This window comes from Neolamprologus multifasciatus, chromosome 16 (genome assembly GCF_963576455.1).
Source record: "Neolamprologus multifasciatus chromosome 16, fNeoMul1.2, whole genome shotgun sequence".
Taxonomy (NCBI): Eukaryota; Metazoa; Chordata; class Actinopteri; order Cichliformes; family Cichlidae; genus Neolamprologus; species Neolamprologus multifasciatus.
Genome location: NC_140454.1, coordinates 8,859,747 through 8,886,125, shown reverse-complemented (window position 1 = coordinate 8,886,125; position 26,379 = coordinate 8,859,747). Strand labels below are relative to the sequence as shown.

The window sequence follows — 26,379 nt, the reverse complement described above, 5'->3', positions numbered from 1 at the left end:
ACTACAGTGCTCACATGGAGCTAAAAGAGAATTAGATAGATCGGAAAAAAATTTTCCACAATTTCTAGAATCAGAATTTCAACATTGGATTGAAACATTGCATCTAGGGTGGGTAAATCTCACTTTATCTTATGGTATCAAAAGCCTTTTGTAAGCTCAGAATAAGGTCAAGTATAAGCTGAGTCAAAGACTGCCCCTTCTGTTCTACTCTTAACCCCCTATCTGTTGTTAGCCTAGCAGCGTGCCTTCTGTCTGCACTCAGGGCAGGTTGTTTGGCCAGGTCTTGTTATTTATCCCTCCTTGTCAGTGCTCATGTACTACTTAGAGTGAAGGAAGCCTTAATAGACCATATGCTGCTGGGATAAGGTGTGCCACAGGAAAGTGACTACTAGAATAAAGTTCAAGTGGTAAGAGGTTTTTCCAAGATGACATGCCATAAATGAAGCTGATAGTGAGGGAACCCTTCCTTTTTTACCTTTTACCAAGATGCCACAATGAGAAAGTATAATTCACAGTCTCTTTCACACCACTAAGCCAAGGCAGTGGTCTGGTAACTGTTGATATACTTGTTCTTTACTTGGACTATGGCCATTTGAAAGCGGTTTGAGCAGTAGTCTGTTTTAATAGTAGCTGCACTGAAGCACAAGACTAAGCCACAGTCTCATTACAACATCAAATATGATTGATTCTGTTAAGCAGCAGAAGTAAAGAAGAGTTTATCACCCATTCTTCGTACCTTTTCGAAGTGAAGGAGTTAAAGAGTGATAGGCATTGGACTAAACCACTGCCAGGGATATGAAGGGGAGTCCGTTTTTTAAACACTTATAAGATATAAAACCCGAATTTATTTCATAATCATCATCGCGTTCATTTTAACAGGGAAAAATAGAAGAAGATTAAAATTACAATTGTAGCTCTTGTTGCAAAGTGCACATAAAGAGCAACAATATGGCTAGAGAATATTGAGGGATAATATAAACAGTCTTTATTTACAATTTCTCATAAACAATAAAAATCAATTTTATGCTCTATCACCGACCCAGGCCCATCACACAATTCAGAAGCATTAAAAAAGTCTTAGCCCCTTTGCTCTACACCTGACACATAACGCTCTTTACAGCTGCACATCAATCTTCAACATTACATCATAAAGAATTGTGTAATTGTTGTTTTTGTATGCGTTTCCGTTACGTTACAGACTCTCTTGCCGTCTGATTCACCTGCTAAACTAGACAGCACAGAGTTGGAGCTGCTTCTTCGACTTCAGCATGGGATCCTAGTACTTCCTGCACCACTGCTCTTTAAACAGGAACATCAGCTCATGCTATGTTTGCACCTTTCTGCTCCATGCCTCAGCATTAGTCATCCTCTATTACTCATGTGGCGTGTATTTGCGAACACACCGGGAGAGCACCGAAGAGCTCCTGCCTACTAAAAAATGCAGCTTAACTTGATACAAAAGTAGTCAGGGTGTGGGTGCCACAGAGGACCATTGAGCCTGAATTCTTTGTGTTTGTGTAGCTTCACTCTCGGCAGTTCTTTTCTCCTGTTCTTGGAATCATTTTAATTCTGCGGGATTTACTTGTCCCAGTTAAAGTAATCCAAACATGTGGAGTATAAGCGGTCTTTTTATTCCTCAAGCTGGCAGGTTTGAGGCTTGTCTGGTGGAATTTGTGACTCCATCTGCTGGACAAATTCTGTTACATGTGCCGGAGTTACAAAGGCCACTCTACTGCAGACTCTTTGGGGTGGCAGGAGCTGATTATTTTACACAAAGTTGAAATTTCTCCATCCATTTTCTTTCGCTTATCCGGGGCCGGGTCGCGGGGCAGCAGCCCGAGCAGAGAAGCCCAGACCTCCCTCTCACCAGCCACCTCCTCCAGCTTGTCCGGGGGAACCCCATGGCGTTCCCAGGCCAGCCGAGGGATATAATCTGCCCCTGGGCCTCCTCCCAGCGGGACACGCCCGGAAAACTCCACGCAGGAGGCATCCTTGTGCCTGAAGTTGAAATTTATTATTAACCTAAATACTTTAAATGTATTTAAGCAAAAAGCCCCACCTCTTTCTGCAGCAGCGCTTTTTGGAGCTTATTTACACGTCATTAAAAAAAAAATTATTTAAAACCTCTCATGGAAACATCCCAATGCTATTGCTATTAGCTAAAACTGAGGAAGACACTTACAGCCTTTACTATATTTATGTCCATTCCTGAATATATCTGCAAGCATGAAAGTGTAGGACATTAACTATGAAGGTTTCTATGTAACTATGAAGGCCAGGTTTCACTCGAAACCCTGGCTGATTGTGACCCACACCCGTTTTCACACCTTGGCTCATGTGATTAGGTAGAGGATCATTAGGGGGTCCTTTTGTCCCTCTTTGGGGGATACTCCCACTGGGTTTAAGTCTGGGACTCCCCACCATTTGAACTGAAGAAGCTTCTCAGATGAGAGGTGAAACGTCTTCAAGCAACTTAAAGAAGTCCAGACGCTTTTCTATCCAGCTCCTTAGATCAACTATGAAGTTTTGCTGGCATGACGCAGATGTTACAGTACAAATTTACCATGTAAACAAACTGTAATGATTAATCTCCAGACACCAGGGGGCACTGCAGAGATGCCTGATGACAGTTTCCCAATGTCTGCAGTTTTTTCTATCAAAGTGGACATTAAATATTCTAATTAGAGAAGTGAGTTTTCTTGAATGCATTCTGGCAACAATTGGAAGATGTGTTAAAGTTAATCTATTATGGGTTTTTAAAAAAATATATTTTCTCCTCAAAATGTCAAAAGTTTTAAATAATGGTGATCAGTGTGTGTAGATGTAATCACTGTGAGCCTAAAGCTTAGATTCAGACTGCTCTGAACACTTCCTTTTTTTGCTATGCTTGTCCACAGATGGCATAAGATAAATATACCTGGCAGATCTGAAAAGGGAAGACGGCATAGATGTTTCTTAAAACTGGATTCTTTTTAAACTGCCTGCAGACTTCTAGTTGTAACAGCTCAATCTCTAGTTTCAGATTAAAAAAGGAACATAAATAGGAACAGTGACAATACGTGTGTGTGATATCTACCCCTTGCTTGTCATAACAGGTCTTCATCATACAGCAGGTGATACCATGATGGCCACATCCTTCATACTGTTTAATACAGCCAAAAATCCTGATCTACTTGACAATGTGACTGTGGTGAACAGCGCCACTCCTTGGCTGCATCGTTTTCATCTCTGAATGAAAACGATGTCAATGAGTTAAAAAAAAACAAAAAACATTTTTATTGAGACAAAGATTAAAAAACATTGAAACACTGATTATAAAAGAAGACAGCAAGAAAAGATCCTACATTTTAGCACACACACACACACACACACACACACACACACACACACACACACACACACACACACACACACACACACACACACACACACACACACACACACACACACACACACACACACACACACACACACACAACACACGCAGTGTAGTGAATCAGTTCATCTCTCTTCCCACCACTTGCCCTCTCTCTTCTGAAACTGCAGGCATCCTTTTATGCAGCGTCACCAGCCAAACATGTACTCCATCGCCTTGGAAACAAAGCTGTCATCCTTCCTGGGTGTCTGTTTGTCTGCTACCACCTAAACACAGACACGCATGCATTTATAGTCGAAGAAAAACAAGAGGTCAGCTCTTTTAAAGTTGACCAGACTAAACCCTTGGGTAAAAGTTCACCTGGTAGTCACTGCCTGAGTTCCTGTAGGTGGCGCTGAGTGGTCTGATTGCAGAGCGAGGGGTGGTAGGGAGCGCGGAGGAGGAGAAGGAGGAGGAGACAGGAGAAGAGACAGCCTCAGTGCTGTCCATCACGCTCTGAGAGACAGATAAACGAACTTCATTGCTACTTCAAACTCAGTTTCACTTAGTGTGGACAATCGATCAAAGGACAGACAAGAGCAGGGAGCAGCAGGAGCCCAACCTTGTCTATGCAGGGTTTGACTCCCACCATGATGGAGTCACCGAACACCTTTCCATCTTTGGACAGTGCTTTCCTGGCCTGAAGTCTTGACTGATACTGAAGGTGCATCCAGTTACCAGGAGACGCCATCTGTCAACACGTCATCGATACGTTAAGTTAGTTCACAGCAATACACCTCAAACTCCAGTTGCTTCTCTGGTTGGGCTGCGACTCTTCTGGGCTCTAAATCACAAACACCATCCAACACTGACTCAGGGCTCCAACAGCCTGTCTGTGCTCTGATTTCAGGGTGTTCAAATACACTGACTGTCTGCTCTAGACCACAGACAGCATAACAGACAGATGCAGCTTCCAGGTCTGAAAAGTGAAGCCAACAATGAAGCAGTTTCAAACAGTATGTGGTTTCACAGTCAGACTCACACATTGCACCTGATTTCCAAATACCAATACTGTGATTGCAAACAGGTGCAATCATTTCAGTTAATTCCACTGACCAAAATTTTTATCATACGTTTCTTTAAAGACCTTTTTTTTGCCCCTGAAATAAATGAGATAATAAGATACCTAAATAAATACTAAGCATGAGGACAAAAAAAAGGAGTGAAAAGGTGCTTTTGTAAAAGTCAGTGATCCCCGAAAGATCTGAACCATCAGAAAAGTTCTGCTACAATGTCAGACTTCACTTAGTCTGTTGGTGCTTGTTCAGAGTCAATACTAGGAAAGTGATTAGGAAGCGATGCAAAACCAGCAGTCATAAAATGTTTTTGATAGACATTTCATCAGTCTGTAGGAAATGGCAGCCATCAGGGCCTGTGGTGGCTAAGAAGTCAAGAAAAACTGCAGTGACTTAAAAAGATTCAGGCATGACCTTCAACGATGCTCAGTAGGAAACCTTTCCTGCATCCTCAGCATGAATTTGAATGCCTAAAGTTTAGAAATAAACATCCAGAGGCGTGATGCATTTTGGAAACATGTCCTGTGGACTGACGTCATTAAAACAGATGTTTTTAGCTCAACAAGTGTTGGTTGGTAGTTAGGGCCTGTGCTGCAGTCACTGGCACTGAAAATTAGGTCCACAAGATGTGACCATGCATTATGGTCCCATCTCGACTGTTTGATTTAAAGTCCACTGTGACTGTATTCAGATGCAAAACGATAAAAAAGTGTCACCGTCCATATACTTATGGACTTAACTGTATTTCACTGCTAGCAGGTATAATGGATTCAGTTAAACACCAGAAATGTCAGGAAGCAAACATGTTATTCTGCTCTCTCTCTTATGTACTGTGCCCTGCAGTCATGTGGCCTCCTGCTCTGCAGCTAGTGATGGTGACCTTGTTCTGCTCTTGGAGGTCTGCTGCGATCCGGAGGGACAGGCAGGTCATTCTCGAGCCACTACAGCAATTTCATCCATGGGACGATGGACTGACCGGAGAGTAGCTGATTATATTATGTAACAGAGTTTTTGTTCCTATGTATTGGGTGGATTTCTTAGGTGTATTTTATCACAATTCTTTTCCAGGAGGACTGGGATAAAATCCCATGAAGAGTTCCCATTCTTGATTTTCGCTACATCTTTAACTCTGTTTTAGTATTTGTTTTTACTACTGGAACACAGCTCATCTTTTACTTGTTTGCATATTAACAGTATATAGTTAATATGCAAACACTATATGACATAGTGCCCGTTTGATCAGACGCAAATATCCTGCAGTCTGATAATGATGTGCGAGTGTCTCACCGTGTGTTTGAGGATGTTTCCGTATTGAGCGAACTGGAGCAGGATGTACGAAGCCGAGGCTGGAGGGAAGCTAAAACACACAGACATACCCTTAATGTACACAGAGTGCATTTAAACTGTAGTGTGTTGAAGTGTGAGCATAAATACCCAAACACTGTGACCCAGGTCTGGTCCAGCTGGTCGTCAGATGACAAAGACTCTCCCTGAGTGTAGAAGGGGTCCACCTGAGCTGGAGACAGACACATCTGCTGCATGCCTGTCGGGATAGATATGTTACCCAGTTAATCCCCATAAATCCCACTGTGAGCAAAAGAATAAACCTTTTCAGTGCCAACACAAACAAAGCTTTGTGCACTGATGTGTCAGTATCTGCAGCTGCAAGTGTTATCGGGTTTTACAGCAACAAACAATGAAAGAAGGAAGGTAAGCTACTAGCTACCAATTCTCCTAATGGTTCAGTGACAGTAGAATGAAAGTAGGATGGAAACCTTGTAAACTAGAAGTAAGAGAGAAAAAATACTAAACGTGGCTGTCTAGTGATTTACAACCACGTTCTAGTTATATTCCCACATAAAAGAAAAGCTGCAAAGTTTCTGTTTTGCAGTCTTATCACCATCCAGGAGCCACGTCACTATTTGTCTTGTCTATTAACACAGAAAAAATGATCACAGATAGACTTTTGCCATCTTGATGCAACAAAGTTGCTTTGAAGCCAGCAACTGACTGCGAGACATCCCAGCCCTGCCACCCACCAGCCTAAAGAAAACATGGCCTCATATTTGTTGCACACTGTCGCAATAATTATGGTTGTGCCGCGGTCTCATACCACCATTTTCCCTTAGTGTCACTGTGATCAAAACGCAATCTAAATCTAGGCTAGTCATCCATCCATCCATCCATTCGCTTCCGCTTATCCTTTTCAGGGTCGCAGGGGGCGCTGGAGCCTATCCCAGCTGTCATAGGGCGAGAGGCGGGGTACACCCTGGACAGGTCGCCAGTCTGTCGCAGGGCTAACACACAGGGACAGACAACCATTCGCACTGCTCACATTCACTCGCACATTCATACCTAGTGGCAATTTGGATTATCCAATTAACCTATGCCCACAAGCTGCATGTCTTTGGACGGTGGGAGGAAGCCGGAGTACCCAGAGGGAACCCACGCAAACACGGGGAGAACATGCAAACTCCACACAGAAAGACCCCGGCCTGATGGTGGAATTGAACTCAGGACCTTCTTGCTGTGCGGCAACAGTGCTAACCACTGTGCCACCGTGCTGCCTACCGTGCTCTAGGCTAGTCAAAAAGTAAGAAAAGAGTAACATTTTCTAATTAGTGCTACGACCAACACTCTGTTTCCCTTTATAAAACCGAATATGCTTTTGTAATGCCACTGACCATTAACTGTCTAGATAAAAGTACCACCAGGAATTCCACTTCTCCCATTTACAACTTCCACTAAGGGCATAAGCGTGATGAGTGAGAGAATTTTGGGCAGCTCTGGATATAGATCTGCCACTCCATAACTGAGCAGTGAACCAGTGCTACAAGTGACAGTAATAATAAGTCTAACCAACTTCATATTTCTGGTCCCGTCAAAGTTTGATTGTTGACTTAGCCGGCTAATCCCTCACTTCACTAGCTACAATGACTTCTGTCACCAGCTGCTCTTTTTATTTATTTACATTTTTTTTTAAAAGTACTCTCAGGAAGCCATTGATTTTAAATGTTTCTACAAAGAAAAGTATCCTTGATGACTTCTAGCCATTGCGACGCATAACACGAGCATTACTGTTAGAAGTTGTTGTAAAGTCACTACGAACAGAGTAGTCAGCAGTGTCAGTATGTACCTGTTCCTGGAGTGGAGGCCTGACGTGCTGACAGAGGAGACTGCATGACTGGGAACGACTGTAGAGAGTTAATCAGACAGAGGAACATGTTTTTAAAAAGCCTTTTGCACATGTCATCGTGAACTTTCATCAAACACAAGCCCACATCTGGCCTGTAATAAGCCTTGTCACACTGGGTTTTTTTTTGTTTGCCTACTTTATGTTTACTTTCATCATGCACATGATCACCTGCTCAGGAATCAATTGTGTGCCATTCAACCACCTGTATCTATTCCTGAACATCTGTGAACATATGAAAATTATATTGACCATGCATGATGATGTACAGAAATTAAGTCACCATGAAATGCTATAAGGCCTCCATGTTTCACCACCTTACTGAGGGTAGAGGCGTTGCTGTTTGTGAAAGATCCCAGGAGTTATGCCGTTCTGTCCCAAACTAGTCCTGGGTTAGGTGCTTAACTAAATGTGATTCAAAAGACACCTCTGTGAAGAAGAATGGCACTTGTGTCACTGGACACAAGGTGACTGGGGAGCGTCTGATGGCAGAGCCTTCACCCATTTGCAGTCTCCCTCTCCAACCCCCCCGTTATCCCTGCTATTGTCTTGGTTACAAAACCAGGAGGTAGCAGCTTTCATGTGAAAATAGGCGGTTTAACTCACTTTACCGTGCATGCTTACCCACCTGTCTGTGTGCAGCAAGAGGTGTTGCTACAGTAACCAGGTCGTCATGGATACTGCGAACAGGTGGGGCTCCACTCTTGTCTTTGGGTGTGGGGACAACAGGCTGCATGGCAGAACCTCCACCACCACCTCCTCCATTTAAAATAAGTTAAGTATGAATATGAGTCACCAATTAATCTAAATAATCTAAAATATAAGCTTTAGACAGGTATTCAGGTATGGCTCTTCTTCCACTCACCTCGAAGTGTGCTTGTGCTATCCGCAAGTGGTGAGGCCAGGCTAAAAGGGCGAGGCTGTGGGCTTGCTGGAGCTGGCAGGTCACCCATCAGGAAACCGGGCAGAAACTGAGCCCCAGAGGTTGGCTTAGGAGAGGTAGGAGAGCCCAAGGTCATCGGCTCTGAACCCACTGAGAGACAGGGATAATTTAATGACAGACGGTCCAAAACAGCCATTAATAGAAATGCAGCTTTAGAGATTAGATGCTAGTATATTATTATGAAGCTTCTGATAGCATGTCTTCACTCTGACAAGTGGGAACAAATGCCCCAAATCTAGGTGTTTATTATCAATGTTAAATCTGGAGATGAACGCAAATTGGTGTATATTTATTTGAATAATGCTTTGTGTAGAGGAATCTTAGTTACTGAAAAAACGAATGTTCTCATGGTGTGAACTTTATTGTGAGCCATGAGCATATTTTTTTTTAACTTTTTTATTTTTATTTTTTTTTTTAAGTATCTATCTATCTAAAAAAATACTAAAATACAGCCACTTGTGGTCGACACATGGGCTTTTTTTTAGTGCTTTACCTTCTACAGCGTTTACCTTCTACCTTCTTCTTCTAAAGCAAGAAAATTAGCACCGCTGCCCCAACACAGAGTTGACAGATGACATGCTTGCCTAATAAAGCCATAAATGCCGAATAGCTAATACCATAAATAAGAACGCAACGGATTAAGATTTCTAAAAGTTTCCCATACCTTGTAACTCCATCTCTGTTTCTTTCCTTTCTGGCCGCGATTTTCAAAAGTAGGAAGTGACGCTCGGAAAAAAGGATGGCAGCCGGCTAACAAAGCTAAATGATGTGTCACAATAACTCACTGTTACGGCACCGTAAACGCGACTAGGAGTCAGTGCTGTTTTTAAGGATCTAAACTGTTACAGCTGACCGATTTAAAATCTACTCTTTCAGTCCGCCACGGGGTGTTTCTGGAGTTCAGAGGCACTGGGAAAAGGCTGACGCTAAACTGGAAGTACTACAGCTTACTTCCGGCGAATTTAGAAAGCGTCAATGTGATGACGCGTTCATTTGTATTTTTCTAATGAATGAAATGAACGTACAAAGAAAAGAAAATATCTGAGGGCTTTTATTTTCTTACACTTAATTTTTTATCAACACGCATACACTGGATTTGTTTTTAATGATTCTTCAATCTGTTTATTTTTGGCTTAACCGAAAACATTTAAAGGACTCAATAAAATCTATATACTATAGACTGTACTACACTTTTTTTCTTTTGCTTCATACTGTAAGTGCTCCAGTTGTAATTCCGGGCTCGCTGATCCTATTGTAGATGTTTCACATTCTGGGTAAAATCTGACCCAGTCACATTAAACGAGGGAAAACCTGGCAACCAAGCTCTGTGGAAAAAGGGTGTTTCTGTACATAGTCACAGGAGAAAACTGTCTTGACCACTACAGACTTTATTCCTGTGATACAATCTGCTATTTGACGGGGAATCAGTGTTGAATGATAAACAAACAAAGATGATCCAGTGTGGCCAGTTCTTAAGGGAACTGCTTTAAAAAATAAGATTTTTGAAGCATTATTAACCCCTTGGTTTGGCCAAACGAGGATTTTTAATGAAATCACTACAACCTAAGTACCTGAAAAGTCTAACGTAAATGAACTTTTTAATAGCTTCATTTAAACATCAGCATTTTAGCATCACATTAATAACCTCTTCGGGACCTGTACTGACTGATGGAGTAATTGCATCCACGAAAAATCCATGAAAAGAAAAGCACTAGTAGAAAGAACAAGCAAAACATTGCTTACAGGTTGTTTACATATAGTGTTATAAACACAAGGAATGCTAGAAAACAAATATGTTGTGAAATATTAGAAGGTTGGATTGCTGATCAATTAACCAAAAGTTCAAGAATAACTAAAATGCATTGATCTAGTAACTAAATCAACGTTTTTTAATTGAAGTTATATTTCCCCCATTTGATTACTTTATTTTAATTATGCATAAGAAATTTTATCTCATAATTCTTTTCCGGACACTGAAATTCCATGGAAAAGTTTTGGAAGCATTGGGATCGCACATCCACCGACGAACGAACACACCATTTGCGTGAACGTCATCAATATGTGGCAAATACTGTTAAATATTTGTTCTACAGACAACCAAGACGTATCCGGTAGCGTAGAGTTCTGTTATCAAAATAAAATTATAACGCTAGCTGGTGGGTGGAACAGGCCATCATTAACAGAATAACACAATGAAATTAGATTAGCGAGTGGCTTTCTGAACATACATCTAGTTTTAGTTTTGTCTGTGTGAGACTCAGAGTGTACCGTTTAGCTGCACGACCTTTATTGTGAAGCACAGTAAGCGGAAGCAGCTTGGGCTGTTGTGTGCAACTTGATGCCGGGTCCGAGCCGGATGCTGATGCGGATCTTCATCTCCAGACTTTTGGAAGTTGGGACTCTTTAAAGGTAACAAAGCCGACGCATTAAAAATTTATATTGAAATGTCTGCTAAATATTACATCAATATTGGCTTTTGCTTCACCAATAAGACAGCAAACAGCTCCATGTCGGAGTGAAGCTAACGAGCTAGTTAGCTGAGCAAGTTGTAACAGGAATAGTTGATGTTGTCTGGCTGTTAGCTTAGCTTGTCTCAGGGGTCCTTATGAAGAGCTAGGAAAGCTAACAGAAATGTTTTATTTTCCTTTTTCCTCTGTGCACACCCAGCAGTGGTAATAACCACAGGCGTGTTAACAATGCATGTACTTTGATGTATCGCCTTTTTGGCTTCTTCTACTGTATCAAGAAAAATATTTTTCACTAGGCTTGTTTTTCAGAATCTTCTGGAATTTTGATTAAAATATCTGAGTGCTATTATTGCTATTTATTTCTCCCTTAATATCAAATGTAATTACCATTTAATTAAAAGGCAGCTTCGTGGAAGCAGATGCAGCTTTCATTTAAATTTGTGTTTTTTGTTTGTGTAAGATGTAAAATTAAATATGTTGTAGTATGTTCCTTTTTCTCGAGGAAAACTGTTGTACCATAAAAGTAGGCGATCCTCCTGGAGTGACCCTGAAAACAGGGAAGAAATCTGCGGATATCAAAGCAACTGTTTGAATAGTTCAAGGTGCAGGAAACTGCAATGCAAAAGACAACGGTGTAAAAAAATGCTCCTCTTTCTTTTATCTGCAGACCACTTGTCCTTCCAAAGCCCGAGGCCATGTAAAAGTAGAGATAATGCTTCCATCCTTTAAGCCAATCCAAACAGGCCACATATGTAAACGACACTCCTAAGGTGACATGCTGGCTCTCCTGTGGTGACTGTATTTGTTTTTTTTCTTGCTGTGGAAAGAAGCTGTGTGCCTCACTTACTGTGATATTAGTGAGGCAAGGGGACGGTAATGGCTACAGGATTGGGTGGACAGGGTATTTAGAACTGATCTTTGTGTCTTTCTGCCCCAGTTCCTTTAGTTGCAGCTGCTTGTTGACTCATTGAAGGAACATTCCCGATGGCGCACAGGGTTGCCCTAAGGGCCCAACACCCTCGGTCCATCTGGCTTATGGTGTTGCCGATGCTCCTCACCGTCCTTTTGGTGGCAGTTTGGGCAGAGGGCCAGGACTACTATGAATTGCTGGGAGTCAGCAGGGAAGCGACGACCAAAGAGATACGACGGGCCTTTAAGCAGCTGGCGCTCACCATGCACCCTGACAAAAACCCCGTGAGTTACGCAGACAAACCACAATCCAGAAACACAAAAAAATGACACAGTAATTCTCTGAAATCTGTCGCGTCTCGATGAAACCCTGACAAAACTGATGCTTATTGACTATTTCAGGGTGACCCCTCAGCCCACGAGAAGTTCCTGCAGGTCAATCGTGCCTATGAAGTTCTGAAGGATGAAGACCTGAGAAAGAAATATGATAAATATGGAGAAAAAGGACTGGACGAGCAGCAGGGCGGACGCTATGAGAGCTGGAACTACTACAGATATGACTTTGGTAAGTAACCAACACTTGAATCTTTTTACAATTGTTTGTATAGACATCGTTTTATGAGGATATTGTAAAAAGAAAAGAATAGCTAGCTCTGCTGTGAACAAAGAGTTGTTCAGTATTTAAGTTTGTCTTTCTGTCCAGGTATATATGACGATGATTTGGAGATCATCACGCTGGACAGTGGAGACTTTGGTAAGATATAAAGCATATTCTGTTTTTGCTTTAGTGTACAAATGAGAAAAACCTTCATCATTTTTCGATTGTTTGACGTTTTCCTTTCAGAAAAAGCCAACACGTAAGAACTATGTAAATTTAAAGATTTCTCAAATTTATTTTGATTGGCTTTTGAAATCTTTTTGAGGAGAAATAATGGGAGTTGTCTTTATGTCTCAGTCATTAGTACAATCTTTTCTTTACTTTCACACCTCCTGACTACTGTTTTATTTTCAGTTTTTGTCACTCGGTTGGAGTCAGTCATATTGAGTTCCATGCAGATGTTGTTCTTGTTTAATGACAGACATCATACATTGCATAATTAACTTCAGTATTGTAATAGTCCTACCCACTGTCACATAGACATCAGGTTCCATTCTTTCATGACGGATGTCTTTGTCTTCTTCTGATTTCAAACTCTCTGCTCATGAGTGAAGAGGCTCTCAGTTGTTTGTCTTGCATACTGGATTGGTTCTAAAATGTTTTTTTTATCCTGAACTTATTTCATATCTTGTCATCAGACACAAAGAGCCTAATCTGGAAGTAAACCTGTCAGCAGCAAATCAAAGTGAAAACACAAAGGAAATGTTTAATGGTTTTCTTGTTTGATTTTAGTTTTGGGTGACCTGCAGGGTACAATTCAAACTTGTCTAGTTTGGGAATGGCTGGTCAAACTCCAGAGTAACTGCTATTTGCTGTCTGGTTTTTTGTGTGTGTGTATATATGTGCCGTAAACCTTTTTTCCTGTAAGTCTTCAGACCTTAGCATAAAGCAGAACAGCTGTGCAGCTTTCTCCAAACTGCAGTTTTACCCCACTCTTATCAGTAAAAGGATTTCAAAGGCACCACGACACAAACACTGTGTGAGAAACAAGAGTGTAAACAGGTAGTGATTGACGTGTCTGTGTGTCTGCTTCAGAAGCAGCAGTGAACTCTGGAGAAATCTGGTTCATCAACTTCTATTTCCCACGATGCTCCCACTGTCACCAGCTGGCTCCGACGGTAACATATACAAGAAACACACTAAACACACATCCTCAGTCTTGCACCCTTTTATGATTTTGTTTTCTTCTGTGTTATATACTGTATGCCTCTGTTAGAAAAACATTCCTGGTTTTGTTAGTTTCTTGCTCAAGTTGTAACTTGATAATAATCACATAGACAGAGTTAGACTCTGTGTCAGACAGAGTGAGTTACTAAAATATGTACGTGTCTGTTTGCTTTGACCTTTGCATGTCACAGTGGAGGGATTTTGCCAAGGAGATGGATGGTGTGATCAGGATTGGAGCGGTGAACTGTGGAGACAACAATCATCTCTGCAGGAGGAAGGGCATCAACAGCTATCCCAGTCTGTACATATACAGATCAGGACAGGTGTGTTTGCTGCTTTTTGTAGCAAAAATGCATATAGCTCAACTTTGAAAAATGAATGTAGTACATGCACATACTGAGTTAGCTCAAGCACCTGAACACTACAAACCTGAGCAGGCACCAGCTAAAAGTTTCAATCTAACGTCGATAAATGAGTTTAACAGACTCATCAAAGTAATGACAAAAGCTTGAAACCAGTTGTTTACAGTTACCAGTGTTAGTCCATAATTGAACTTTTCCTATGATAGGCAAACAGCTTATTTATCCTTTGCCTCCTTTGTTTGTTTACACTAAACAAAAAGTGCATGTTAAGGAAAATCAGTAAGTACGTTCTCATTCAAGGGTACATTTACTTCAACTACTGATGCTGTTGGAGAACCATGTATAGCTTTGATTGCACTCTGTTGTGGATGCGGAGACAGACAGATGGAGACCCGACAGCCGAGTAGTTATTTCTGTTAAACCTCTTTGATGTTTGCTGCTTGAGGCACATGTTTAGTTGGTGCATTGTAATGTCACTTTTCCGCTGAGGAGTTTGTGCGTTCACACATTCACGAAGTAAAACCCACACATAAAAGTTTGTGCTCACTGTTTGAAAGCTTTATTTAACATGTTCCATGTTTTGTTTCTTCTAATTTCTTATCAATTCTTTGCATTTCTGTAGAGACCAGAGAAATTCAATGGGGAGCGCAATAGAGACAACCTGGTTCGCTTCTCCATGCAGTTCATCACTACAACCATCACTCAGCTCTGGCAAGGTGAACTACAACCCGCGACCACACAGCTCACATTTTTCTTCCTGATTGAGATGAGCTAACTTTGTGTTAGCGAGCAGTCTGGCTAAACTTTCACTGAAATACAGTCTGTGGAGAGTTTTTCTGTTGTTCGAGTTTATTCCTCATCCTATACTTACCGCTAATGTTTTTTTTCCAGGTAACGTGTTCAGCGAGATAGAGAGCGCGTTCTCGTCAGGGCTCGGCTGGCTGATCACCTTCTGCTCTGACAGTGGAGGTAACACATGTGCACAGTCAGCTTTTTTTTTTGCATGCTAACACACACATAGACACACATACAAGACTCTTTATGAAAAGACAGGCAGATGTGTCACAAATCAGTCTACATAACCACGTGCTCTGATACGTGGACACACAGAGTGTACTGGTGTTATCAAGCTTGTTGTTTAAAATAAATGGTGTTTGTCTCTTTTTCAGATTGCCTGGAGCCAAGAACGAGACAGAAGCTGGCAGGAATGTTGGTGAGACAACAGCAGTAATGTTTTTACAGCTGTTTATCACAGAGACATGCTGTGTCTGCTGAATGAATGAATTCACTTTAAAGATTTGAGCCAGTAGAGCATTTTATAAAGCCATGCAGGAAGGGGCACGCAGCTTTGGTTTTCAGTCTCCCAGACCCATGACTCTTACACCTGAAATACCCAATTAGAGAAATGCTTAAATCCCACCAGACACACTGCAGTGTGATTCAGAAGAATCCCTGAATCTGCTTTGTGCGCCGCATCACTTACATAAAATATTTTTTATGGAAGTTGCTTCAAGCTGCACGGAGCAGATAAGGAGGACAGTAAATCAGGCACAGAGAGAATCTAGTCAAATTATAAGGCCCGGTGCAGACCACATGCTCTGCTTCTGACGATCATTCAGATTTTATGTCATTTGAAGCTGTGTGAAGAACAGAACAAAACTGCTTTCGAGATGTGATATCACAGACACAGAGCAGGTGTGTTTTATGGGATAGGTTAAATTGGCCCTGGATGGATTTGGAAATTTTCAAACACTTGAAGAGGTCATTTTTTTTCTCTTAAAGTACTTGAGAAGAGAGAAAAGTCAGAGAGAGATATTTTGAAATGACAAGGAGCAGGGGCATCTTACTACAGGTAAAACGGCTGCAAAAAAAAGATGTACAGGCAGAGCACAACGGTCAGCACAGCACAAAATTTGGGTCCTTCGCTCTAGTTAGCGGTCAGCGCAGCGCATGTCACGTCCTATGTGAAAGGGCCTTGAGGATATATGTCACTAATAATGTTAACACTGTCCTACATGAAAGACAAAGACAAAAAAGGCTTAAATGCTAAATTCTACTTATGTGAATGTGTCACCAAAGAGACCGTGTGTCTAACCACAGTGTTGCTGTGTGACTCTTTATATTTTTCAAATGATAAGCTTTATTTGGGGCCGATGAATGACAGGCAAATGCTTTCTCTGAGGGGTTGTGTGTCATCTTCGTGCATTTGTCCTCTAACCTGTTGAAGTGAGGACGTACTTTGGATTTCCAGCTTGTCATTCCAATCTAATAGCTGCGAGGAACAGCCTTGTAAACGATGTCTGTGTGTGACCGACAGACCTACCACAGTTAGTGTCGTCTAGGCAATTTGATTGAATCCTATAAAGGTAGCTCACTATCCTCAAGTTATGTTTCATTTGTAACGTACATTGTGTAATGTTAAAAATCTTTTAAAAAATCTAACTTTTATTTGTAGTTCTATCATGACAAGTTTATTAGTAGCTGTGATGCTGATGTATGTGTTGTAATAAATACTACAGCGCGTGTTTGATCTCTTTATAACTGCTAAATGTTTGTGTCTGAATGTAGGATGGTCTAGTTAAGGTGGGATGGATGGACTGCACAACAGATGAACAGATCTGTGCAAGTTTCCAGGTAAAGGTCAGAAGTACTATAGTAATAGTACTTACATGAGATATCTGTGTAGTTGGGTTATATACAATGTAAGTGAGAGTATCATCTGCAAAGATGGGGGTAAATGGTTTCTACATAGTGCTTTTCTAGTTTACCTCAGCACTCAAAGCACTTTATACAGCATGCCTCGTTCACCCATTCATACATGCTTTTTTCACACATTCACACTCCAATGAGACAACAACGTGGTGTTCAGTATTTTACCCAAGAATAGTTTGACATGCAGACTGGAGCAACTAGGGAACAAACCAAACCTTCCAATTAGTAAATTAGTAGATGACCTGCAATACCCCCTGAGCTACAGCCAGGAGGGAGGGTGATATTTTGTCAACACATAGTGCTCTGCTTAGAACTGACTTTAGACTGATTTAGTTATTTCCAGCAGTATCGCCTGCTTGGCTAATCTTTCTGTTGTGTTTCAGGTGACCAGTGGAGCAACTGCTTTATTCCCACCTGGAAGTGCTTTGAATAAACCAGGCAGTGTACTTGTAAGACGAAGAACACACTACTGTCTGTGCTAATACTGTGTATAGTACTGGAATACTGACTCTATGTGTATGTGTTTCAGTGGCTGAATACTCTGGACAGTAAAGAAATTTATAATCAGGTCATCAACCATCTACCTGATTTGGAACTTCTCACCAGCGACAGTTTCCAGGTATTCTGACTCCAGATGCACAGTCCACCTGTGCATAATACAATTACTTGTATTGTATTACAGCGTAATTCAATATAATACAGAAGTACAATGTAAAATTGTTCTGATGCAGTGTAACTTGTTTCGTCCAGAGTAAATTGGCCCATCATCGCTGGTTAATCAGTTTTACGTTTGGTAACAAAAACTCTGCCTCCAACGAGTACAAGAAGCTACAAGCTTTCCTCCGAAATGACCACATACAGGTATCTGTCTAGCTGACTGTCTCTGCGTGTCTCTGCATGTATCTGTCTGCCTGCCTGTATGTCTGACTGACTGTTTGTCCTTCCAGGTTGGCAGAGTGGACTGTATAGCGGACTCAGAGCTGTGTCAGTCTCTTTACATTCATAAACCCTGTATGGCTGTCTTTAAAGGACTGGGAATCCACGACTTTGAGATCCACCATGGTCAGTACTACATTTGGATTGTACTTCTGCTGTATTCCCATGTTGCTCTCCACTTGCATTTTATTTGTTTAAATTAGTTTGAATATCTCTGCATGTTTGAGGAGGACATGTACGTCTTGTCCAACTAGCAGTTTGTTACAAGGTTACAAGGATAGAGGAGTTCCAAAAAAGGGCTCATGTTATTATTTGAGGAGCCAGTTTGCTAAGGTTGGTTGAACAATGGCTTATTAAGTTAATCCGGTCAGAGAAGGTTTGCTCATCTGCATTACCTCGTGTGTTTTGTGTAGGCAAAGATGTGTTGTACAATATTGTGGGTTTTGCGAGGGACAGCGTTCGAGCTTTTGTCACCACTCTGGGGCCGGACAACTTTCCTTCAGACAGAAAGGAGCCGTGGCTCGTCGACTTCTTCGCTCCGGTTTGTATTTGACTACTTTAATTACAATTATGATGTTGTGCTTTATCTTTTGGTGGCAGATTTTCAACTGAGTGGTTATTTTAGTGGTTAAAATGATTTATTAAGCTGTGACCTCAAAAGTGAACAACAAACTCTTCCTTTATTTATTTATTTACATTTGATTCACTACAAAAGAGTTTCAATTCAATTCAATTCAATTTTATTTATATAGCGCCAAATCACAACAAAAGTCGCCTCAAGGCGCTTCATAGATACAAGACATTCTGTGGAAGAGAGACAGAGATTAATAACAGATATGATTCAATGCAGAGAGGTCTATTAATACATAGTGAGTGAGAAAGGTGACTGGAAAGGAAAAACTCAATGCATCATGGGAATCCCCGGCAGTCTACGTCTATTGCAGCATAACTAAGGGAGGATTCAGGGTCACCTGGTCCAGCCCTAACTATATGCTTTAGCAAAAAGGAAAGTTTTAAGCCTAATCTTAAAAGTAGAGATAGTGTCTGTCTCCCGAATCCAAATTGGAAGCTGGTTCCACAGAAGAGGGGCCTGAAAACTGAAGGCTCTCCCTCCCATTCTACTTTTAAATACTCTAGGAACAACAAGTAGGCCTGCAGAGCGAGAGCGAAGTGCTCTAATAGGGTGATATGGTACTACAAGGTCATTAAGATAAGATGGGGCCTGATTATTTAAGACCTTGTATGTGAGGAGCAGGATTTTGAATTCAATTCTGGATTTAACAGGAAGCCAATGAAGGGAAGCCAAAACAGGAGAAATATGCTCTCTCTTTCTAGTCCCTGTCAGTACTCTTGCTGCAGCATTTTGGATTAGCTGAAGGCTTTTCAGGGAGTTTTTTGGACATCCTGATAATAATGAATTGCAGTAGTCCAGCCTGGAAGTAATAAATGCATGAACTAGTTTTTCAGCGTCACTCTGAGACAGGATATTTCTAATTTTAGAGATGTTGCGCAAATGGAAGAATGCAGTCTTACATATTTGTTTAATATGTGCGTTGAAGGACATATCCTGGTCAAAAAGGACTCCAAGGTTCCTCACAGTGTTACTGGAGGCCAAGGTAATGCCATCCAGAGTAAGAATCTGGTTAGATACCATATTTCTAAGCTTTTCAGCGCCGAGTACAATAACCTCAGTTTTATCTGAGTTAAGAAGCAGAAAGTTAGCGGCCATCCAGGTCTTTATGTCTTTAAGACATTCCTGCAGTTTAACTAATTGGTGTGTGTTACCTGGCTTCATGGATAGATAGAGCTGGGTGTCATTTGCATAGCAGTGTAAATGTATGCTATGTCTTCTAATGATGCTGCCTAAGGGAAGCATGTATAATGTAAACAGAATTGGTTCTAGCACCGAACCTTGTGGTTTGTAGTTGTTGCATCTAAATCTTTTAGTTTTAGTTGATTAAATATTACAAGATTATAGTAGACTAAACCTAAAGTTGCTTCAGTGACTAAAATACAAAGTGTAAACCACTTTGGAACAACCAGTAAATAAATTGTAAAATATATCCATACTGTTCTCTTTCTTCTAAGCGTTGATATTTTGTCGTGTTTTCATGAGAAACAGGGAGCATTTGGCTGAATGCGATTGAGGAAGTTACACACAGCTGTGATAATGTGACAATTGACTGTAAAACATTGATAAAAGCCAATCGATGAGGCAAGTTACTCTTATCAGTCCAGATTGACTCATGTTGATTGCATTGTCTTTTAGACGGAGTTATTTGCAAAGCTTTGGAAATCTGTCACAACACAAAATCAGGATCAAGAGTCTGAAAGTGAAAAAAAAATAAATTTGAAGCCCAAAAAAAGAAATTAATGAAAACAAGTAATTTATTTAAAGTAAAATAATTATTAAAGAAAAAAAAATCTTATTTTTTTAAATTTTTTAAATATAAAAAACATCAGAATTTCACTTTGAAATAGGTTTTGACCCTGATGTAGCTTCACGTGACTGCATCCAGTCTGAGCTGGACTGGGATCGTTTGGAGACACGTCTCCCACCAGGCGAGCTATGTGTGCATTGTTCAGTTGCAAACAATATTCAATGCAATCACTGTTATTTTTTATTTATTTTATAATTGCAAGGTTTGACAGTTTAATACTATTTTTATTCTAGTGTGACTGAGCTATGAACTAAAGGACCAAACGTAGCACAAGAGTAATCTGCTGGTTGCTCCAAATGTTTTTGGCACTGATGATGCAGCCAGTCAGAGTCCTTGTTTTAACTTCAGGGCTGGTGGTGGTGCTACACCTACAACACAAACAGTCACTAACTATGGACCACTTTGTGGGAGCATTGTGAGCTTGTAAGAGGCAAGAAAGACCCTGAAACACTGAGACCGCTGTGTGAACAAGGGTTAATTAATCAAGCTTTGTCAACCGTAGTAAAAACATTAAAAACCAAAAGTGAGAAAATGGGACTTAAAATCAGTTTTAATCTATTACCACTTTGTGAAAACTGAAGTTTGTAAATAGCACTAGTTAAAAACCAAACTACTGACGCGATAACGACCACGGACAACCTAAAGCCTTGGTAGCTCAGATTTGAACATTGGGTAAGAATTCAGAGTTGTCGTTGCTACTTATTAACCTCACAAACATTTGGCTCTTGCTTGCAGTGGTGCCCCCCGTGTCGAGCTTTACTGCCGGAACTGAGAAAAGCTTCAATCCAGCTAGCTGGGCAGATGAAGTTTGGCACTTTGGACTGTACCATCCATCACAACCTCTGTTCTAGAGTAAGCACACACATCCGTGTATATTGTTGATTTTTAAGCTTAAGGCTAAAATGTGCCGACCAATTAGTAATTTACTTTTCTCTTTTTTCAGTATAATATTCAGGCTTATCCCACCACAGTGATCTTCAATGGTTCTTCTGTGCATGAATATGAAGGCCATCATTCAGCTGATGGCATCCTGGAGTTTATACAGGTACTACATCAAATACAACTGAAATGGCTCCTCTTTGCCTGGATTTTTGTCATCTGTACACCGTTTGGTCAAAATGTACCTTTAAGAAATTTACAGCTCCAGCTGTAATGAGTAATCTTTTTCAAATGTAATCTAATCAAATAATCGGATAAGAAATACTTGAGTTTCATTTATGAGCAATAATAAAAACTCAAAAGAGATTACAGGTCTTTCAGAATGAACTGCTCATTGGTTTCCATTTTGGAAATTGCAATATTTTAAAGTTTCACTGCATGTAAAAGCAGAAATACAGCTAAACCCTTTAGCTGTATTTGCACACCATATTAATTTCATTTTTTTTAAGAAAACGCTTTCTTAAATGCATATATATATATATATATATATATATATATATATATATATATATATATATATATATATATATATATATATATATATATATATGTGTATGTATATATATATATATATATATATATATATATATTAAACACATTTTTATTGGCTTGTGAAAAAAAGCTTTTATTTTTATATATTTAAATATTAGTGCAATTTAATTAATACAATATTTTATATTATTTCACTTTAATCTGAAATGTTTTATGAAAGCACTTGACGTTTATATGGGTTTTTACACCCCATGTCCCCCTTTAGACTGATCCCTGTTTACTGCAGGCATTGCTTCCATCTAAAATAGGACGGCTGCTGTCAGCCTTCAGAGAGCTGAACATGGGTTCGGACGAAGTTAACGGTTCATCTGGACGTTTTAATACAACTTCTGGAGATTTACTGCAGATTTTTCTGTGTAAAAGAAACGGCGGTGGATGGAGCAGCTACAAAATTTGCTTTTCTTTACGTCAGAGTTTGATGATCGGGTGTTTTGATGAAGGACTTCTGCTCGCTTTCCCCCACTAAAGATTAATGCCTTTTACCATTGGTGATCACAGGAACAGCCCTGCTGTTTACGTCACTAGAAACGTTTCTCTTTCATTCTCCCTGAGCTCAATGTCTCGGTAACGGCTCCGTCTCTTTGCTCTTTGTGGTGTGTAAACAGACTCCGGGTCCATGTTAAACTGCCAGCATCATCATCATTGCTGCTGTTGTGTTTTTGTTTAAAACTGAGGCCTGCGTGGGCTTAATGTTGTCCGACTTTTTATTCACACACTGCTCCTAAACACATTTATTCTGAAGGTTTGTTTTAGTCACACCTGTGTTAAGCGCTCACGTTTACATCGTTTAACACATCAGTGGAAATCAGAGCCGTGCATTAACCAAAGCATCGAAGCAAAGTTTGTGTTGAGAAATTTTTTTATGATCAATTTTTTTTTTATTACTCAGTGAATCATTGCAGCTAAAGGGCTCATCACCACTGTCAATATTATTACAAAATAATATTTGATGCATAGTATAATTTTTTTTCATTGCTGTTTTCCTTTGGTTGCCTTTGGTCTCAAAGTGGAGTATTTAAAAGACAGTGAGATCACAAATCTTTCTATCTCTGCAGGACCTGGTTAATCCATCTGTCGTGATTTTGGATCCTTCAAGCTTCACAGAGAAAGTTAAAGGTAAAACCTGCTCCTGACAATAATAATACTGGATTGCATTTATATAGTGCTTTTCGAGACCCTCAAAGCACTTTACAATGCCACTATTCATTCACTCTCACATTCACACACTGGTGGAGGCAAACCACAGTTGTAGCCACAGCTGCCCTGGGGCAGGCTGACAGAAGCGAGACTGCCATGTCGCACCATCGGCCCCTCTGGCCAACACCAGTAGGCGGTAGGTGAAGTGTCTTGCCCAAGGACACAACGACCAAGACAGACAGAGCTGAGGATCGAACCGGTTACAAGATGAGGTTCCTAACCCCCTGAACCACGGCCGTGACAATAAACTGCTTCTTGCAAAAGGGCTAGTTGCAAAGACTTTGAACAGCACTGTTTTAAAACAACTTGACAGCTGCAATTGCTGTTTTATTAAAAGTACCCATTCCCATCTTTCAGTTTAAAGCACCATAGAGGCCAGATTATTAAAGTTAAAGTCTAACACAGTGGTCTGTTTCTCTGCTGCAGGTCGAGATGAAGGACAGATCTGGGCGGTAGATTTCTACGCTCCCTGGTGTGGTCCCTGTCAGGCTCTGATGCCTGAATGGAGACGCATGGCCCGGGTATAACTCACTTTACATGTGCCATATATAGACTATAGACACAAACTGAAAGAACACAAGAAGGAGAGCTGTATAAACTTTAAAGGTCATCTAGCTGCTTCGCTCTACTGTCACCTGATCAGTAAACTTCAGTAACCCTGAGCCACTGGAAGTTTGAGCCTCCAGCTTGTTCTGCTGTTGTAGGCTTTAGATGAACCTTAGTAGACACTTTTGGTATTTTGTTTTCAGAATGTACAAAGGTCTTAATTTGCCATTCACAATTTTCCTGCTCTCTCTTTGATAAATTTGTTTCTGCAGCATGACCTGTTCTTGACAGTTAATGGCATATTTCTAAAAACTAAGCTGAGATTCTTTCCTTTAAACCCATATTTATTGTATAACATAAGCTTGAATACGATTTATTAAACAGTTAAAATAGCCAAATTGTGCCCTGGTCCAAAAATATATGAACCTTAAAGGAAAGAAATTCAGTTTAGATGTCAGTTTTAAAATTAATACCTATGACTGAATCTGCACAACTCCAAGAAAACAGTGAATTTGTGAAGAAAACCAGGAGCATTGTGATTTTGTTTATGAACCTAAAGCAAGTGACAGAAATCAGCAGATGAAAACAGAGGGTCAGGACTCTCAGAAGGAGAGAGCAGCCTCTAACCTGACGCTGTCTTGGTTTCCATCCAGCTGCTTTCAGGTCAGATCCTGGTCGGTTCGGTCGACTGTCAGCGCTTTCAGTCGTTCTGTCAGAGCCAGAGTGTGAGAGCATACCCAGAAATCCGCCTGTACCCTGGAAACAGCCGGCAGCCAGATCGCTATACGTATGTAACTCACTTTACATGCTCAGATGTCGGGAAATGAATATTCCAGGAGACGAGAATATGGATATGAGTTTCATCACAACATATCAGATGATCAGAATTATTTGTTTTACCTTCTTACATCTTCTTTTTACTTAGATTATTGATTACCGATTTCCTTTTCGCCTGCCTGTCTCTGTAGGAGTTATAATGGTTGGCACAGAGATGCCCATTCACTGAGAACATGGGCACTGAGGTGAGATACAAGTTGCCTTTTCTTGTCTTTCTGTATTTCTTTAGGGTTTTTTTTTCTTTCTGCAGTAAAAGAACCAGTGAAATGTGACGTGTACAGTGTTAATAGTCGAGTTATTCTCTTGTGTGTACAGTTTTTTACCCAGAGCCTCTGTGGACCTTACTCCAGAGACCTTCAGATCTCTGGTTCTGTCAGGTCGGGATCACTGGGTCCTGGATTTTTATGCCCCCTGGTGCGGACCCTGTCAACACTTTGCCCCGGAGTTTGAGGCCCTAGCTCGGGTGTGAAAACTTTGCTTCTCTGCATGAATCTTGTTGCTTTTTTTCTGCAGTGACTGATGAGACAAACCGAAAGTAAACTTCTCCAACAGACTGTGGGACGAAGCACAAATTAAGGGTTTCTTAAAAGTATGGTTTTCTTGTAGTCAAGAGTCCTGCAGTCATGCTTTTTGTGTGTGTGCGATTGGCAGATGCTTAAAGGAGAGGTCCGGGCAGGGAAAGTTGACTGTCAGGCTCATCATCAGACCTGTCAGTTAGCTGGAATCACCGCCTACCCAACTGTCAGATTTTACCCATATCTGGGAAAAAAGAGGGTAAGCACACACACACACACACACACACGCGCACACACACACACACACACACACACACCGTGACTAGCACTGTCACTTCAGAGTAAGAATGTTCTAGGATTAGACTTCATGGCTGTAGCCTCTTTTTATTTTGTAAAAGTTGTGTTGCTTACCATGTTTTTCTCCATGCCTCAGTTTTTTTTATATGTTTGTTTTTCTTTTGTTTTGGTGAATCTGTCTTCCAAATATTTTTGTTAATTAGGAATCAACTCCTGATTTTTCCCCATTCTAACATTTTGTCCATCAAATACCATTTAAAAAAAGTAAAAGCAGGGTTTATAATCTAATGTTTTATATTCATCACCAAAAAAAGAGCTCAGTTTACTTTTATAAAAAGGAAAGAAAAGCAAAAAGCACAGCCTTCATCGTCAGATTTGATGGGAAAGAATCAGTTATGGATTGACTTAATAGTGGAAAAGATTATAATGTGTGTGTATGTGTGTGTTCTGACAGCATGAACAGAGTGGGGAGCATATCAATAGCCGAGACGCTAACGTGATCGCTGACACCGTCAGACAGCGGCTACAACAGCTGTTGCCACGGTTACACAATAAGCCAAAGGTAAGTGCCGGTTAACTTCAAGCACAAATCAACCCGGCCGCTGAACTGGAGTCTGACACGTTTGTATGTTGTAGGATGAGCTGTGATGGAAGCGGGCGGTACTGTGAGGAAGATGAGCCACCTGATTGGTCAGGTAGAGACAGAAGTGAATTTGATTGGCCCAGCAAGATGATCAATCGGTCAACACTCCTTTATAGAAGCTACAGCTGGAACACTGGGACCGACTGTTACCTGCTGTGCTGAATGTACTGAACACTTCTGCCTTGTTTATGTTTGGTTTATAATTGTCTCCATTGTTTCTATTTACTCTATGAAGTAAAACTTTGGGACACTGTGTATTGATCATGTTACTGACACATACACACACACACTCGCTGATCCAAATGTTGACATAGTGTTGTATTTTATTGCTCATGTAAAAACTGTTTGAGAATAAAACGGTTTGTTTCTGTTAGATGTGTGTGCATCCCTGTGAGTTTTACAACCATTGCTGCAGGTTAAATTCAAAGTTTACAAAGATGTTGACAAGATTCAGAAAAAAGAAATAATCACAAAGTATTAACTCTTTCAATTACTTTGTTTTTTTCTCAAGCAAAAGTGCCAAGCATTTCAATCTCATGGTTTCTCAACACTGTTGCTTTTCTGTGTGTCAAACTGAGTTTTTCGGGATTGGATGGGGGTGCATCCAGAGGGACATGAGGTGGCAATAGCCCC

At 40.6% G+C, this 26,379-nt stretch overlaps 2 protein-coding genes across 5 annotated transcripts; one reads left to right on the top strand and one right to left on the bottom strand.

Annotated features, from left to right (window-relative positions):
- Nucleotides 1–2,524: 2,524 nt before the first annotated feature.
- On the bottom strand, nucleotides 2,525–9,521 carry nup35 (nucleoporin 35). Of its 2 annotated transcripts, none has more exons than XM_085135027.1 (9): nucleotides 9,232–9,521; nucleotides 8,490–8,657; nucleotides 8,253–8,383; nucleotides 7,568–7,625; nucleotides 5,866–5,974; nucleotides 5,719–5,788; nucleotides 3,978–4,106; nucleotides 3,737–3,871; nucleotides 2,525–3,642 (listed from the first exon to the last, which is right to left on the bottom strand). In XM_085135027.1, exons 1-9 carry the CDS (start codon nucleotides 9,242–9,244, stop codon nucleotides 3,565–3,567), a joined length of 891 nt encoding a protein of 296 aa, XP_084991153.1. In that variant the 5' UTR covers nucleotides 9,245–9,521; the 3' UTR covers nucleotides 2,525–3,564. The 2 variants fall into 2 exon arrangements, with proteins under 2 accessions (XP_084991153.1, XP_084991154.1); XM_085135028.1 differs by having other exon boundaries at nucleotides 8,253–8,380.
- A 1,341-nt stretch (nucleotides 9,522–10,862) lies between these two features.
- Nucleotides 10,863–26,119, top strand: dnajc10 (DnaJ (Hsp40) homolog, subfamily C, member 10). Of its 3 annotated transcripts, XM_085135012.1 has the most exons (26): nucleotides 10,863–10,976; nucleotides 11,703–11,805; nucleotides 11,973–12,229; nucleotides 12,347–12,509; nucleotides 12,648–12,698; nucleotides 13,638–13,720; nucleotides 13,961–14,092; nucleotides 14,754–14,847; nucleotides 15,023–15,100; nucleotides 15,301–15,344; nucleotides 16,700–16,765; nucleotides 17,227–17,292; nucleotides 17,373–17,462; nucleotides 17,594–17,704; nucleotides 17,791–17,905; nucleotides 18,193–18,320; nucleotides 20,956–21,072; nucleotides 21,164–21,265; nucleotides 22,767–22,827; nucleotides 23,335–23,429; nucleotides 24,108–24,241; nucleotides 24,423–24,476; nucleotides 24,607–24,754; nucleotides 24,943–25,065; nucleotides 25,558–25,665; nucleotides 25,740–26,119. In XM_085135012.1, the coding sequence occupies exons 3-26, from the start codon at nucleotides 12,020–12,022 to the stop codon at nucleotides 25,749–25,751; spliced, it is 2,385 nt and encodes a 794-aa protein (XP_084991138.1). In that variant the 5' UTR covers nucleotides 10,863–10,976; nucleotides 11,703–11,805; nucleotides 11,973–12,019; the 3' UTR covers nucleotides 25,752–26,119. The 3 variants fall into 3 exon arrangements, with proteins under 3 accessions (XP_084991138.1, XP_084991137.1, XP_084991139.1); XM_085135011.1 differs by lacking the exon at nucleotides 11,703–11,805 and having other exon boundaries at nucleotides 10,869–10,976; XM_085135013.1 differs by lacking the exon at nucleotides 10,863–10,976 and having other exon boundaries at nucleotides 11,426–11,805.
- The last annotated feature ends 260 nt before the right edge of the window (nucleotides 26,120–26,379 follow it).

Excerpts from the sequence above, each read along its gene's own strand:
- nup35 (XM_085135027.1), bottom strand. Across the intron at positions 5,789-5,865 it reads ACCTGGGTCACAGTGTTTGG|CTTCCCTCCAGCCTCGGCTT; the intron begins GTATTTATGCTC and ends TGTGTGTTTTAG. Across the intron at positions 3,872-3,977 it reads TCAAACCCTGCATAGACAAG|AGCGTGATGGACAGCACTGA; the intron begins GTTGGGCTCCTG and ends TCTGTCTCTCAG.
- dnajc10 (XM_085135012.1), top strand. The coding sequence starts at position 12,020 with ATGGCGCACAGGGTTGCCCTAAGGGCCCAACACCCTCGGTCCATCTGG. Across the intron at positions 12,230-12,346 it reads TGCACCCTGACAAAAACCCC|GGTGACCCCTCAGCCCACGA; the intron begins GTGAGTTACGCA and ends TGACTATTTCAG. Across the intron at positions 21,073-21,163 it reads ATCACAACCTCTGTTCTAGA|TATAATATTCAGGCTTATCC; the intron begins GTAAGCACACAC and ends CTCTTTTTTCAG.